This window comes from Dermacentor variabilis, chromosome 10 (assembly GCF_050947875.1).
Source record: "Dermacentor variabilis isolate Ectoservices chromosome 10, ASM5094787v1, whole genome shotgun sequence".
In the NCBI taxonomy this organism is placed as follows: Eukaryota; Metazoa; Arthropoda; class Arachnida; order Ixodida; family Ixodidae; genus Dermacentor; species Dermacentor variabilis.
The window spans coordinates 104,387,556-104,402,795 of NC_134577.1; the positions used below are offsets into that span (position 1 = coordinate 104,387,556).

General features: G+C 42.4%; 1 protein-coding gene across 1 annotated transcript in view; it reads left to right on the forward strand.

Moving 5' to 3' along the window:
- Nucleotides 1-264: 264 nt before the first annotated feature.
- The window catches only part of LOC142560862 (uncharacterized), a 53,141-nt gene continuing 38,165 nt past the window's right edge, over nucleotides 265-15,240 (forward strand). The window contains exon 1 of the mRNA XM_075673269.1: nucleotides 265-467. Coding sequence (XP_075529384.1) covers nucleotides 357-467 — 111 coding nt within the window. The 5' untranslated portion in view covers nucleotides 265-356. The remainder of the gene's footprint in view (nucleotides 468-15,240) is intronic.

A 15,240-nucleotide genomic window follows, 5' to 3' on the forward strand; every position in this document is an offset into this window, starting at 1 on the left:
CTGACTCTGCATCACTCCAACGTCGCGATTCAATTTTATTGCCTGCAACGTCAGAAAAGATTCAGCTCGCTTTAGACAACCACATTACTTGAAGCTGCGACTAGAAACTGTTGCATCGTCGTTATCTTTATTATTTCCTATTCAGGGTGGCTTATTACGTCATTTTCTAAGAATGGACGCGCTTTTGAGCAAGCCATATGTCACTTGGAACTGCCCACACTTTTCTCTTTGTTCACGTATACAATGGCTTCTAGGGGTTGTTTTTCGAAGCTGCCGCTCGACTTCGTGCTCACGGTATCTCTTCTTTCCTGAGCATTCTGAGGTCGTTGGTTCTCTGGCCCAGAGCGCACGACCGAATGGGTTTCTTCACTGTACTTGCTCTCTGTGCACTTGCTGTAGCAAATGGATTTGAAGCACCACCTTTTGAGGAAGATCCTCGATTCGCCTGGTGGCAAGACGTCAAAGCCGTAAGAAATACGTTCAAAAGTCCTTCTTTTTATTATTTCGCTCAAAGAATCTGCACGCACACATTCTAGTTTTTTCGAGTTATTAATAGATAAACATTACAAACTCAATCACGTATTCGCTAAAGCTGCTAGAGAAGACCATCTTCAACCGAATTTTGCGAATGGAGCACTTAAAAGGCATGCCTAATATGGAGATTTCATCAGAGGCATCTCCCCTATGTTTTAGTTGGTCCAGATAAAAAATCCTCTCGGCTGTATGTTAATTTGCAACGGTTGCTGAACATTTCCATAGTGAAACCGAATCAAAGTATAGTTCTAGGCAGACTACACACATATCTCTAGTGTTGTACTTACTATTTGTGTCCTATTACTAAGTGATTATATGTAACTATGCTATTACTAAGTGATTATGTGTGCTATATATTCCTAGGGAGCACGATTTGGTTCGCAGAAGTACGCCTGAGTTCTTCGTCAAAGAAACATGGGAACTGAACCACTTTCTTTTTCTACCACGGAACTTCTAGAGAATTATACTCAAAAGAAAAACCCTTATTAGATTACGTGGATGATTAATAGAGGAAGTGTCGAAACCTTTATTACCGAGTTACCCTAATGATGAAGCTAATGCGCATTCTATCAAGAGCGAACAGGGTTATACTGGACCTGGGCCAGTATAACGTAGAACTATTGCAATCTGTTTCTATTCCGAATCGGCCATTAGCCCTCCCTGATGGGTCAAAATGGCTCGGGGTGCGGTGCCTTTCCATACTGGCAGAGCCCGAGCCATTTTGACCCATCAGGCAGGGCTAATGGCCGATTGGGAATAAAAACAGATTGGACTAGTTTTACGTTATACCGGCCCAGATTTGTCAGACAACAGCAGCAGCAAGAATGATTCGGTCCACGCCCAAGTACTGCTGTGTCCTCCACTGCCAGTGCGGAGCCGAGGCGGATATATGTTTATTATAGGAATGACGCTTTTGCCGGCGACGGAGAACCGATGCCTTCAGTATCGTTTTAAGGCGTTCCTGGACCTGCAGTAACAGCTGTCCCAGAAGCACGGTCAACTAGGTAAATTACCAAAGTAGTACAAAATCACAATGACAGCAGAGGAATCACACGAAATCATTATTAGTTATCTTGAATTAAAATGGAAAGTTTTTAGATGCACAAAGCCTGTGATTTATTCTATGCTTTGTCTGGCTTCAGTCTATGTCATTACGTATGAATCTAGGCGTTCCTTGTCACAACTAGATGTGCAGCCTGTGTTAATGAAGCATAAATACCAATAAATGATGGAACGTGTGCTTTCAAACAAACTCCGACAGCACGCTCTCAATGCCTTATGAATATTACGGTTTCATACAACGTTTGCTTTTCCATATTTATCCGTTTGTTCTCATGCTTCCTTCCACGGTTGCATCTACTCGGTACCGGTTCTAGAGGAAACTAGTTTTGAATGAGTGCTTGAGTCGTCATCTTTTCTTGGTGTCACATTTACCTTCACGTTAGTAATGCGAAAGCATTACATGTCCCAAGAGGCCGACAATCCGGCATGATCAAGCGATGGTACGAAAAATTGCTGATGGGGCAAGAGGGAAGAAACGCCAACAAATGCTCGGATTGACGTGACATTTCTCAGGGAGGTTCCTGTAGCGACCTAAGTCAACTTCTTTAAACATAAAATTTTCTAAATTTAGATTGGAGCGAGAGTCGAATCCGGGCCTCCGGAGGTCCACGCTTCTGGTTGACTAAAGCCACGGAGGCAGAAGGAGAAAAGTTAGGAGAGAGCACTACGCCACTCAGCCAGCCTTGGCAAGCGAATGCTCCGTGAAGTGCTCAGTGCTGGTCCAGCACCTGACCCCTTGCGTCGTGATCACGGAGCAGTAACCGTGATTTGCTGAGATGTCTACTCCCCAGTGGCTATGCCAGTAGCTTTTATTCGGAGCGTGCTTGCTCGGCTGCCATGCCGTGGCTCTGACTGCAGAGCGGGCACACTAAAACCAACCGCGCGTTTTGACGTGGCACCACGTGTTGGACAGACAGGTTTGGCTTCAAGCACGCTGTACAGGTGTTCCTAGTAAACGTGTTCCTTGTGCGCGCGTCGTTGCGCACGTCATGTTGCAGCCATCTGTGAGCAAACGTGCGCCCTTATGCGTGCGTCCTTGGGCACTCGACGGCGCAGCCAATGGGGAGGAGGCGACGTCATCAGCATCCTGTGTGGCCTCAGTTGTAGCACGGATGAAATCAAAATGGCATAACAACGTTCATTGGTAGTAATTGTGCGTAATTAATGTGTAATATAGTAAGTTAAGCTGCACAAACGTGACTCACAGTGATGTAGAGCGAATTAAAGTTATCACAAGTTAGAGTAAGCTTATTTCAGGTGGAATAAGGTGAATTAAAATGAAGTAGAGTGAATTAAGGTGAATCAAAGTGAATTCAGGTGGTGTAAAGTGTATGAAGATGGATTTAACTGGATTCAGGTCGATTAACGTGGAACAAGGTTGGTACAGATTAGAACAAGTTGACTTCGGGTTGGTTAGCGTGGATTCGCATTCAAATCACGTAAGGATCCTTCTTTTTCTATAAGAGCGGTCGTATTTCCACCTCACTCAACCGCAAACAATCTTATGTAACGTGGCCTTGATAATGCATGTTCGAAGCTAGCGTCAGCGTGTTATGGGCTCTTAAAGGCGAGGGCATGCTTCGATATTTCGGTACTGAAATTAATCTACTTTTCTCTCTTTCATTGTCATCTGACATACTGTTGCGAATCATGGTCGTCCACATTTAAAACATATTTGGATCCAATTTCGCGCTTACAAAAGAGAACGGTGCGGATAATGACGTTTTCTAGTCCATTCGAATCCAGCAGTCATTTATTTTGCAGGTTGAAAATACTTCCCTTTACCTATCGTCCGAAATGAAAGTTGCTATTTTAGTGAATAACATAATATGTCGCAATCACTCATTGTCGTTTGGTATATTTGTGATTCCTACACGAAATACTAGACACGCCACTAATATAAATTTTAATTTACCAGTTACCCGAAACACATACGGTCAAAGACTAATTCAGTATCATGGTACAAAGATATGGAACGCCTTACCAATAGAAGTGAAGTGTGCCAGTAACTTTTTATTTTCCATAAAAAGATAATATCTCTCAAAAATTAGTTAAGAATGTTGCTTTGTCTTTGTGGTGATATTTTTTCAGTAATACTATTCTATTGTTGCACTGATGTATGTTTTCTTTTTTCCCTCTTGTTTCTCATCGTGTACAATTATGTATAATCATTACGCATTTGTTCATCACTGTCCTGATCGCCGCAGCACAAACGCATGTATACCACATGGGCCCACACTAGCCTTGGCTATGGGGCCAACAGTTGTTTGGTTATGTTGATGTACAAATTTATGATGAAATAAATAATGTCCAATGTCAAAAAAACGTAATAGAGTTTACCATGATATCATATAAGGTTTGGAGTACAGATTGTATAGGTCATATGCAGTTCACATTAGGTTTCCTAAAAATCACGAATTTTTATCCCGGGATTTAATGTCTACAAAAGTACTTCGAGAGGGACATTTTATTTTTTGAGAGAGAGAGAAAGAGCAACTATTATTTCCAAAATTGGGAAAGATTAGCAGGGCTTTGTCACACCCTTTCGCTCATGCGCTGGACGTGAGTTCGGTCCCGTGGGTTGAGGCGGCATCCAGCGCAGCTTTGATGATATTCAATTGTGTCTTCGGGTCTGAGCTAACAATGGTGGTCTCCCAGTCGTTTTCGTTCTTCATATTTAATACATGCTTATTTCTTGGGGCATTGCCAAATTATGCAGAAGAGGTCTGCAATGCCGCCGCAAAGGATCGTAGATCTCTTGATAAATTCTGTGCATAGAAGTTGGCTTTGCAAACGTGAACGTGTGAAGTACCCTCCATACCCATTCCAGTTTTTTGCCTAATTCTTTAGGCCCTTGTAGATATTTCCGTCTACCGAGTTTGTAGTCATCGGTGATTTCGTTGTAGCTGTGTAGCGATGCTGCCGGGTTTTCGCCTGCTTCATCTTCGCTTCCGCTTAGTCCTCTAACCCGATATGTGTGTCCTCGGGCGAGGGCGTTTTCTTCGCGGTAGCCAGTTGGCTTCTAACTCATTGTTTGCAACTATATTGAGCTTGCGCAAGCTTAACAGCGCAGCCCGAGTCACAAAGCCCGTAAGCTCGAGGCTAGTTCGAATCAACAGAACAATCACGCGCAGCTTTCACGTTCGCTTAACAGGTGTTGCTTCAAGTCGATTGCGCAGCTGCACGCAGTGGCGCGCAGGAAAAACTATTGCGTTCTTTGAGCTACCCAGTTCATGGGTAAAGTACTGACCGCAGTGTAGAGGACGTCGTTTAAATAATCATTACCATCCTTGAAATACTTCGCGTACCTTCCTAGGTGCCTCTATGTTTGCGTGTTTATCTCTAACAGTTTTTGAATCAAGGTCTGTCGCTGGGTAATCTATGGTCAACAAGTTAAAGCAACCTGGCTTCTGCGCTTAGGGAATCACGTTCAAAAAAATAGCAGTCAATCAATCAATCAATCAATCAATTTATTAGTAGACATTACAATTACAAACAAAATGTAATACAGAAGGAGGTCCCAAAGTAAAGCTGTCAGGGGGACCTCCTGTTACAACATGTATAAAATATATAATAAATGTATGAATACATAACAGCGTGAAAATACAATCAACATATTAGAACAAATTAATGAAACATCTGGTAGTTGAAGATTACACAAAAATTAGCAAGAATAATTCTATCTTGAAATACACATGGAGGTGCGAACATTACAGTAATTGAACAGGAGTATAGTGATTATGAACAACAGTGCGCAATCCAACAATGCAACAAAACTAATTGACAAGCGGCTGATAATCTATGAACATAAATTGACAAAAACAATAAAACATGGCTACACAGTAATACATGTATACACACACGCATAAGTACATACACACATAAATATAGACACACATATAAACATATGTACACTTGTCGAACAATCAGGTAAGGTATGTTGTTAGTAAGAACGGGTTTAGGAGCCGCCGGGAACAATGTCGTGAAGAACATGTGTTATATTTGATGGCAGTGAATTCCAAAATAAAATTGCTGAAGAGAAGGCTGTCATTTTACCGTAGTTAGTGTTGACTTTAGGAACCAAGAGATTATTATTTCCCGAAAACCGCGTGTTATTTGTATTGAAAAGTTGCGTTGGGGGAAGTAACTCAGTTGGACTGTCACTGTTTCTACTTCTATATAATATAAAACCTAGTTTCAGTTGAAATGTGCAGGTTAAGGGTAGAATTTTAAGAGTGCGAAAAATGGGCGCTGCTGATGCGGTGTATGAACTGTAAGTACTTATTCTGATCGCCTGGTTCTGAAGGTGAATGAGGGATGTCAAATGTGCATGATATGTGTTGCCCCATGATGAAATGCAGTAAGTAAGGTGACTGTTAATGAAAGCTTAGTAAAGTGATTTAAGAATATATTGCTGGAAACAGTGTCTTGTTCGAATGAGCACGCGGATGCCAAAAGCAGTCTTCTTAATGACAGAGTTTACGAGAATGTTATACTTAATTTGGGAGGTCTAATGTAACACCAAGGAAAGTAATAAAATTAGATGTGGTAATGACGTAGTTATCAATATAGAGTTCAGGGGTTCTTGTAGGCGTTTTTTTTGGGACGAGCGAAATAACATAAACTTTGTTTTAACAGGGTTTACGTTTAGCAAGTTATTTTTACACCAAGAAACAAGATTCGTGACATCGGCGTTTAACTTTCTTAGTAGACTGTTAATGTCTTTATCACTAGTGAATATCGTATCGTTAGCATAGAGGATGCACTCAGAACAGTGAAGCGATGATGGTAAGTCATTAATGTAAATGAGGAATAACAGAGGACCCAAAATTGATCCTTGTGGAACGCCCTGATTGGTTGTTATTGGAGTGGATAAAACGCTTCCATATCTGACAACCTGGGTTGTGTTAGTAAGGTAGCTTTGCAAAAGATATAAAGCAGGTCCACAAATTCCAAATGATTTAAGTTTAGCATACAAAATGCAGTGGTTAATAGTGTCAAAAGCGTTAGTTAAATCAACAAATACTGCTCCCGCCCATAGCCCATTGTCGATAAACTGATTTATGCTGTCAGTTTTATCAGGGGTAATTCGGTTGATAAGTTAGCATGAAAACCAAACTGCTTAGGTGTCAGAAGATTAAATTTTGTTAGGTAGTTCGTTAAGCAATTAACAAGGAGCTTCTCAATTCCTTTACTAAAAATGGGAGTATCGTTAAAGGGCGCTAATTAGAAAAGATATTTCGATCACCTTTCTTAAATACCGGAGTTACTTTTCCTTGTTTGAGACTCGTTGGAAAATCGCCTGTACGAAATGCAGTGTTAATAATATCTGACAGGACAAAAGATAACTCACGAGCAACAAGTTTGATTGTAGATGGATGAATCGAGTCTAGGCCACAGCCTGTGGTCTTGAGCCCCGTTATACGGCGATGAACTTCATTTGGCGAAGTGGGTTTTAAGAAAAAGGAGTGAGGCAAGCGGGGCAACTTGGGCAAGTTAGGGACACCGGCTGCAGAACTCTTGAAGAATGATTCAATAAATGAATTTGCGACTTCTATAGGAATATTTAGAGTGCTGGTTAGAGGTGTGTGCTGTTGATTAAGATTTAAAAATTCTTTAATTACATTCCAATTCTTTCTCCAGTCATTCCCATTTTCGAGCACTTTATTTTTATAGTAGGTTCTTTTAGCCTGTCCAAGTAAGACGGTGAGAGTTTGTGAATACACTTTGAATCGAGCCTTAAGGGCGAGGTTAAATGGCTGGAGTTTTATTTTTTTGTAGAGGTTATCTTTTTTTATTTATGGAGCGCAGTAGTGAATAAGTAGTGAATATCATTGGAGTCTTTCGACCAATTTCGGCCACTGAGTGCGTGTCACTGAGTCTTTGCCACTCTTCAATGTGCCACGTCAGCTTCCGGCATTAATCATGTCGCACTCTTCCCATTTGACACCTGTCATGGTGACTGAGTGTGTCTCATCACTGATGCTGTGGCCGTCTTCAATCAACACCATTGACACCAACTTGAGACACTGGTCATGTTCCACTATTCAACTCATCTCTTTGAAGTCAATTTGGGCTACCGGTGTAAGACAAAAAAAAAAGTACAAAGTCAATTCTTGAAAATGTACCCAGTACTGGCCGCAATCAAAGCGCCACATACCGCATGTTCTTTTTTAACATTACCAGAGTTTTATTTTTTACATCTCCTGGGGAAAATAGAAGAAACCTGCTTATTTGAGCTGGATTGCCAAACGAAGCTGACCTTCGACTAGAAATCAAAATGCTATATTTTAAATCCCACATCTTAATTTAAAGTTAAAACCTCCTTTATTAATTTTTTTAAGGATTGGCAGAGAGGCTCCATTTCTTTTTAAGGTTTTCACTGGTTGCCCGCATGATCTCGCTTTCGTGTCACAACTTGCCTGGATAACGGCTCTGGCTTTTGGGTCAAGGTGACTTGAAGGTCGCCTACGACGGAAGCTAAAAGCATCTTATGCTTAACAAAATCACCACCCCTTGCAGTCCGGGAGCATGGTCGAACAGCGAAGCTGTTTTAGTTACACCGAGCGTTACACCATGCAAGTCAAAGTCCGCGAGCAGTCTATATTGGAAATCTTTTGTTTCACCATTGTTTCAACTCATCGTTTTTGCGTGCTTCGCGTGCTGAGCAAGCTTTAGGAGGGCTTTTTTTGCTGTCCTCCCAGTTTTTCTTTATCTTCTTTCTTGCGCGTGACGCCTCTGTGTGGGCGGTGATTTACATGGCGCATCTCGGAATCGGCCTCCTGACGCTGCCGATGTGTTTGGGCGTCTCGGGGGCGCATTTTGGGATTGGCCTCGCGGAGACACCGTTTAAACTCGGCATCTCTGGTGCGCAGCTCGGGGGCCGGCCTTACGACGACGGGCCTGTTCACGGGCCAACTCTCGCAGGCGCTCGTCGTAGGCAGCTTCTTCTTCGGGAGTACGCACTACTCGTGGTCTTCCCATAGTTGTAGCTTGGGTGGAACGTGCGGAACCACTAATACAAAGCTCCGTACATTGGGCGCAAGGGCAGCACTGGAGATTCGGGAAGGGGGGGGGGGGACACTCCGTATGGCTCCCATTGGCCGTTTTCGAGCAGACGCTCTTTCGACGCTAGCGCCAAGGTCCCCTTCAGTTACGGCCCTAACCAATGGGCGACGCAGAAGCAAAACGGCGGCGCACATTGCCACGAGAAGTTTGCAACTCGAAGTACCCCTCAGCGGCGTTCAATTGAACATTAATGCTTTCGCATTCACAACTCATAAAGTTCGAAACCTTGTTGCACTACACGTGCAGGTGGAAGTCTTCTGCACACGTCGCAAGGCGTTGGTCTTCTTGTAACACATAACGAGCCGCAGTGTGAAGTAAACGTATGACGCTGTAGGTCGACGTACAGCGACATCTTCGAGCGCCTAATGCCCTACCGAAAGGTTCTGTCGCTCTTTCTTTCCATCTCTCTGTCTTTCTTTTTGTCATTTCTTGAATCATATTTAGACATTGCATCGTTGCTTGCTTGCGCGGCTATGAGCCATTCCAGATGATATTTTTGCATCACTGGTATTTGCATCACAAGACAAGATGCCGCTTATTCGGGTCGAAGCCATTGAAACAAGTCACATCAGAATTTCGCCGTAAAAAGTTCTTCGGTGTCTTCGGATTTTTCCCTTATTAAGACAAAAGCCGTAAGCGTCTATGTTGGTGGTGCCCTTGGCGAAACTGCACCACGACGAAAAACGCCCGACGCCACAAATAGTAAAATTGCGTCAAGAAATGCTCCGATAGACGTCACATTTCTCAGAGAGGTTCCTGTAAACAACGTCAATTAGTCGCCTTGAAAAGAAAATTTGGTACGTTTAGGCCTAAGTGGGAATCGAACCAAGGCCTCCGGGTTTGAGACTTGCACACTTCCCTGAAGCTACGGCTGCTCCACGGTTCTGGCGTACTAAGGGTGTGCCTACGGCGTTCCTGATTGCACACGTCTCGTGGTCACAGAGACGCGCTCATGACACTGCTCGCGCGTTCATTATCGCCGTCTTCCAGTGCTGGCACCGACGCCGCTCATCATGCCAGCATTTTCATACTGCCCCTCCCTATTCGAAGGCGCTGACGGCAATGACCCTCTATCAGTAGCTGTGGCGATTTCGGTGAGTTCTACCGTGCGCTCCGATGTACAGTGGCCACAATTCTTCATAAACGTATTTTAATCGTCACAAACAGTGTTCCAAGTACGCAATCACGCTTTCGTCTTAACGCTTTGCAAACGTGCAACGCTTGTTTTGGAATGTAACAGCGCTGAACGGACAAGGACTTAGGTAAAGACGAACGCGACACCGGCGCTCTACTTTGCCTAAGTCCTTGGGCGCTTAGCGCTGTTCGCGAAAACGTGAATCACCCCCAACTCGCCCAAGTTTCCCTTCTAGCACAGTGTAACACTTGTTAAATTTTTTTGCTTAAGCACGCACATTTCAAAACAGCAAACGGAGCTAGTAATGTCGCAATGCATTTCCACTTATAACAGATTTTGAAGGTTGCAACAACAAATAGATAGTCTAACGTACGGTGAAAAGGCACTGTTGTTCCACTTCCTTTGAATTCATAAGCATACTTAGGGTACTTCAGACAATATCTGGGGACCATCTATCTATCTATCTATCTATCTATCTATCTATCTATCTATCTATCTATCTATCTATCTATCTATCTATCTATCTATCTATCTATCTATTTATCTAGTTATATATCTATCTATCTATCTATCTATCTATCTATCTATCTATCTATCTATCTATCTATCTATTATTCTGTCCGTCTGTCTCTCTGTCTGTCTGTCTGTTGACTATACACCTGCCTATCTCATCATCATCACCAGCAGCAGCCTGGTTACGCCTACTGAAGGGAAAGGCCTCTCCCATACTTCTCCAACAACCCTGGTCATGTACTATTTGTGGCCATGCCGTGCCTGCAAACTTCTTAATCTCATCCGCCCACCTAACTTTCTGCCGCCCCCTGCTACGCTTCCCTTCCCTTGGGATCCAGTCCGTAACCCTTACTGACCATCGGTTATCTTCCCTCCTCATTACATGTCCTGCCCATGCCCATTTCTTTTTCTTGATTTCAACGAAGATGTCATTAACTCGCGTTTGTTCCCTCACCCAATCTGCTCTTGTCTTATCCCTTAACGTTACACCTATCATTCTTCTTTCCATAGCTCGTTGCATCGTCCTCAATTTGAGTAGAACCCTTTTCGTAAGCCTCCAGGTTTCTGCCCCGTAGGTGAGTACTGGTAAGACACAGCTATTATATACTTTTCTCTTGAGGGATAACGGCAACCTGCTGTTCATGATCTGAGAATGCCTGCCAAACGCACCCCAGCCCATTCTTATTCTTCTGATTATTTCCGTCTCATGATCTGGATCCGCCGTCACTACCTGCCCTAAGTAGATGTATTCCCTTACCACTTCCAGTGCATCGCTGCCTATTGTAAATTGCTGTTCTCTTCCGAGACTGCTAAGCATTACTTTAGTTTTCTGCAGATTAATTTTTAAACCCACTCTTCTGCTTTGCCTCTCCAAGTCAGTGAGCATGCATTGCAATTGGTCCCCTGAGTTACTAAGCAAGGCAATATCATCAGCGAAACGCAAGTTACTAAGGTATTCTCCATTAACTTTTATCCCCAAGTCTTCCCAATTCAGGTCTCTGAATACCTCTTATAAACACGCTGTGAATAGCATTGGAGATATCGTATCTCCCTGCCTGACGCCTTTCTTTATTGGGATTTTGTTGCTTGCTTTATGGAGGACTACGGTGGCTATGGAGCCGCTATAGATATCTTTCAGTATTTTTACATACCTCTCGTCTACACCCTGATTACGTAATGCTTCCATGACTGCTGAGCTTTCGACAGAATCAAACGCTTTCTCGTAATCAATGAAAGCTATATATAAGGGTTGGTTATATTCCGCACATTTCTCTATCACCTGATTGATAGTGTGAATATGATCTATTGTTGAGTAGCCTTTACGGAATCCTGCCTGGTCCTTTGCTTGATAGAAGTCTAAGGTGTTCCTGATTCTATTTGCGATTACCTTAGTAAATAGTTTGTAGGCAACGGACAGTAAGCTGACCGGTCTATAATTTTTCAAGTCTTTGGCGTCCCCTTTCTTATGGATTAGGATTATGTTAGCGTTCTTCCAAGATTCCGGTACGCTCGAGGTCTTGAGGCATTGCGTATACAGGGTGGCCAGTTTCTCTAGAACGAACTGTCCACCATCCTTCAACAAATCTGCTGTTACCTGATCCTCCCCAGCTGCCTTCCCCCTTTGCATATCTCCCAAGGCTTTCTTTACTTCTTCCGGCGTTACCTTTGGGATTTCGAATTTCTCTAGACTATTTTCTCTTCCATTATCGTCGTGGGTGCCACTGGCCCTGCATAAATCTCTATAGAACTCCTCAGCCACTTGAACTATCTCATCCATATTAGTAATGATATTACCGGCTTTGTCTCTGAACGTATACATCTGATCCTTGCCGATACCTAGTTTCTTCTTCACTGTTTTAAGGCTTCCGCCGTTCCTGAGAGCATGTTCAATTCTATCCATATTATACTGCCTTATGTCAGCTGTCTTACGCTTGTTGATTTACTTCGAAAGTTCTGCCAGTTCTATTCTAGCTGTAGGGTTAGATGCTTTCATACATTGGCGTTTCTTGATCAGATCTTTCGTCTCCTGCGATAGTTTGCTGGTATCCTGCCTAGCGGAGTTACCACCGACTTCCACTGCACACTCCTTAATGATGCCCACAAGATTGTCGTTCATTGCTTCAACACTAAGGTCGTCTTCCGGAGTTAGAGCCGAATACCTGTTCTGTAGCTTGATCTGGAATTCCTCTATTTTCCCTCTTACCGCTAACTAATTAATCGGCTTCTTATGTACCAGTTTCTTCCGTTCCCTCCTCAGGTCTAGGCTAATTCGAGTTCTTACCATTCTGTGGTCACTGAAGCGCACCTTGCCGAGCACGTCCACATCTTGTATGATGCCAGGGTTAGCGCAGAGTATGAAGTCTATTTCATATCTAGTCTCGCCGTTCGGGCTCCTCCACGTCCACTTTCGGCTATCCCGCTTGCGGAAGAAGGTATTCATTATCCTCATATTATTCTGTTCCGCAAACTCTACTACTAAGTCTCCCCTGCTATTCCTAGTGCCTATGCCATATTCCCCCACGGCCCTGTCTCCAGCTTGCTTCTTGCCTACCTTGGCATTGAAGTCGCCCATTAGTATAGTGTATTTAGTTTTCACTCTACCCATCGCCGATTCCACGTCTTCGTAGAAGCTTTCGACTTCCTGGTCATCATGCCTGGATGTAGGGGCGTAGACCTGTACAATCTTCATTTTGTACCTCTTATTAAGTTTCACAACAAGACCTGCCACCCTCTCGTTAATGCTATAGAATTCCTCTATGTTACCAGCTGTATTCTTATTAATCAGGAATGCGACTCCTAGTTCTCTTCTCTCCGCTTAGCCCCGGTAGCACAGGACGTGCCCGCTTTTTAGCACTGTATATGCTTCTTTTGGTCTCCTAACTTCACTGAGCCCTATCATATCCCATTTACTGCCCTCTAATTCCTCCAACAGCACTGCTAGACTCGCCTCACTAGATAACGTTCTAGCGTTAAACGTTGCCAGGTTCATATTCCAATGGCGGCCTGTCCTATCTATGTGACTACATTTATTTATTTATTTATTTATTTATTTATTTATTTATTTATTTATTTATTTATTTATTTATTTACAACACTGTCAGTCTCATATCGAGATCATAGCAGGTGGGCATATGATTATACATACAATGCATGTTTTATATACCGATTGCTAAGAACATCAAAACATATAAATGGGAAAAAATCAAACTGGTTCAATGCACAATTTTACAACACTAATAATATGAATAACAAGAGCAACTCACATAAGTAGTACACTTCAGGTTACATGTGCTTAAATTTATTACAATGTTATAAAAACAAAGAAAGAAACAAAGAAGGTAAATATTTAGCTTTAGTTAGGAAAATGGGAGTTCTCACGATTATAGGTGCATAAGAACTATTCCTTCCAAACTACTTATTTCATCTTCTAATAACTTAGCAAAATCACACTACGATACTGTTTTAGTTATAGATACATCTAGGTTATTCCACTCACGAACAACACGGTGGAAAAAGGAAGACTGAAAAGTACCGTTATTACAAAGGAGCTCGTTTAGTGTATATGGATGATTATGACGAAGTACGTGGGATTTAGAAAACGTAATGTACGCAGAGGCATTTATTTTTAGTCGGCTATGTAGTATTTGGTGCAGAAATTTTAGACGAGCTCGTTTTGCTCGAACAGCCAAAGTTGCAAGCCCTGACTGTGTTAGGAGAAGAGTAGGGGAATCACTGCGCCGGTATTTTTGGCGGAAAAACTTAACTGCCTTTCGCTGGATCCTTTCCAGTTTAGATATGTTTGTTTGCGCGTACGGGAACCATACGACATTATCATACTCAAGGACAGGTCTCACAAATGTAATCTAAGTTAAAAATTTGACGTTAGTTGGTGCCAACCGCAGGCACCTTTTGAGAAAAAAAAGTTTTCGTAATGCACAAGAAGTAATGTTGTTAATGTGTGATGTCCAGTTAAGGTCGGACGTTATTGTTAACCAAGATACTGGTGCTGTTGAACTCTAGCTACGAGGCTGCCGTTAATTTCGTAGTGGAAAAGCGATGGGTACTTTTTTTCTCATTAATGTCATACAAACCGTTTTGTTTGTATTAATGGTCATTTGCAAGTTGTCACACCAATCGGTTGTTTTTGCTAGTGCAATATTGAGCAGAACTTGAAGCTGGTGATTACGTATTTCTCTGTATATTATGCATTCGTCTGCAAATAGTTTAATTTTACAATCAATGTTATTTGTAATGTCATTGATAAAAGCCAAAAATAACAGCGGACCTATTACGGAGCCCTGTGGGACCCCTGATGTGACAGGCACCGGAGCAGATGGGATGATTTCGATGACGACAAATCGGGATCGGTGCGATAAAAAGCTTTTATCCATGCAGTTATGGGTCCATTGCCAATCACAGCTGTAATTTTGGCAGTTAGTTTAATATGACACACACAATCAAACGCTTGACTGAAATCCAGTAAAAGTAGGTCAGTTTGATTATGATTACTAATACTTGAAGCAAGATAGTCTACAACCTCTGTTAGCTGAGTAACTGTCGATAAGCCTCTTCTAAAACCGTTTGAACATCGACTAGAATATATTCTTCGAAATATGCGGTTAAGTGTTTCAGAATAATGTGTTCCAAAATTTTACGTGGTGTACTGTAAATAAAATTGGTCTGTAATTAGATGGCACGTTAGTACCACTTGAGTTATGAATCGGTACAATTTTGGCAATTTTCCAATCTTCAGGTAGGTCTGACGTGGAAAGGGACTTGCGGTAAATAAGGCCAGGATATTTACTGTTACATTCAGCATATCTTTTCAAGAACTTGTTGGGAATGTGATCGGGACCGCTTCCTTTATTCACCACTAACTCAAGTAACTGTTTAAATATTCCGGAGTCGTTTATATTTAATGTGTCAAT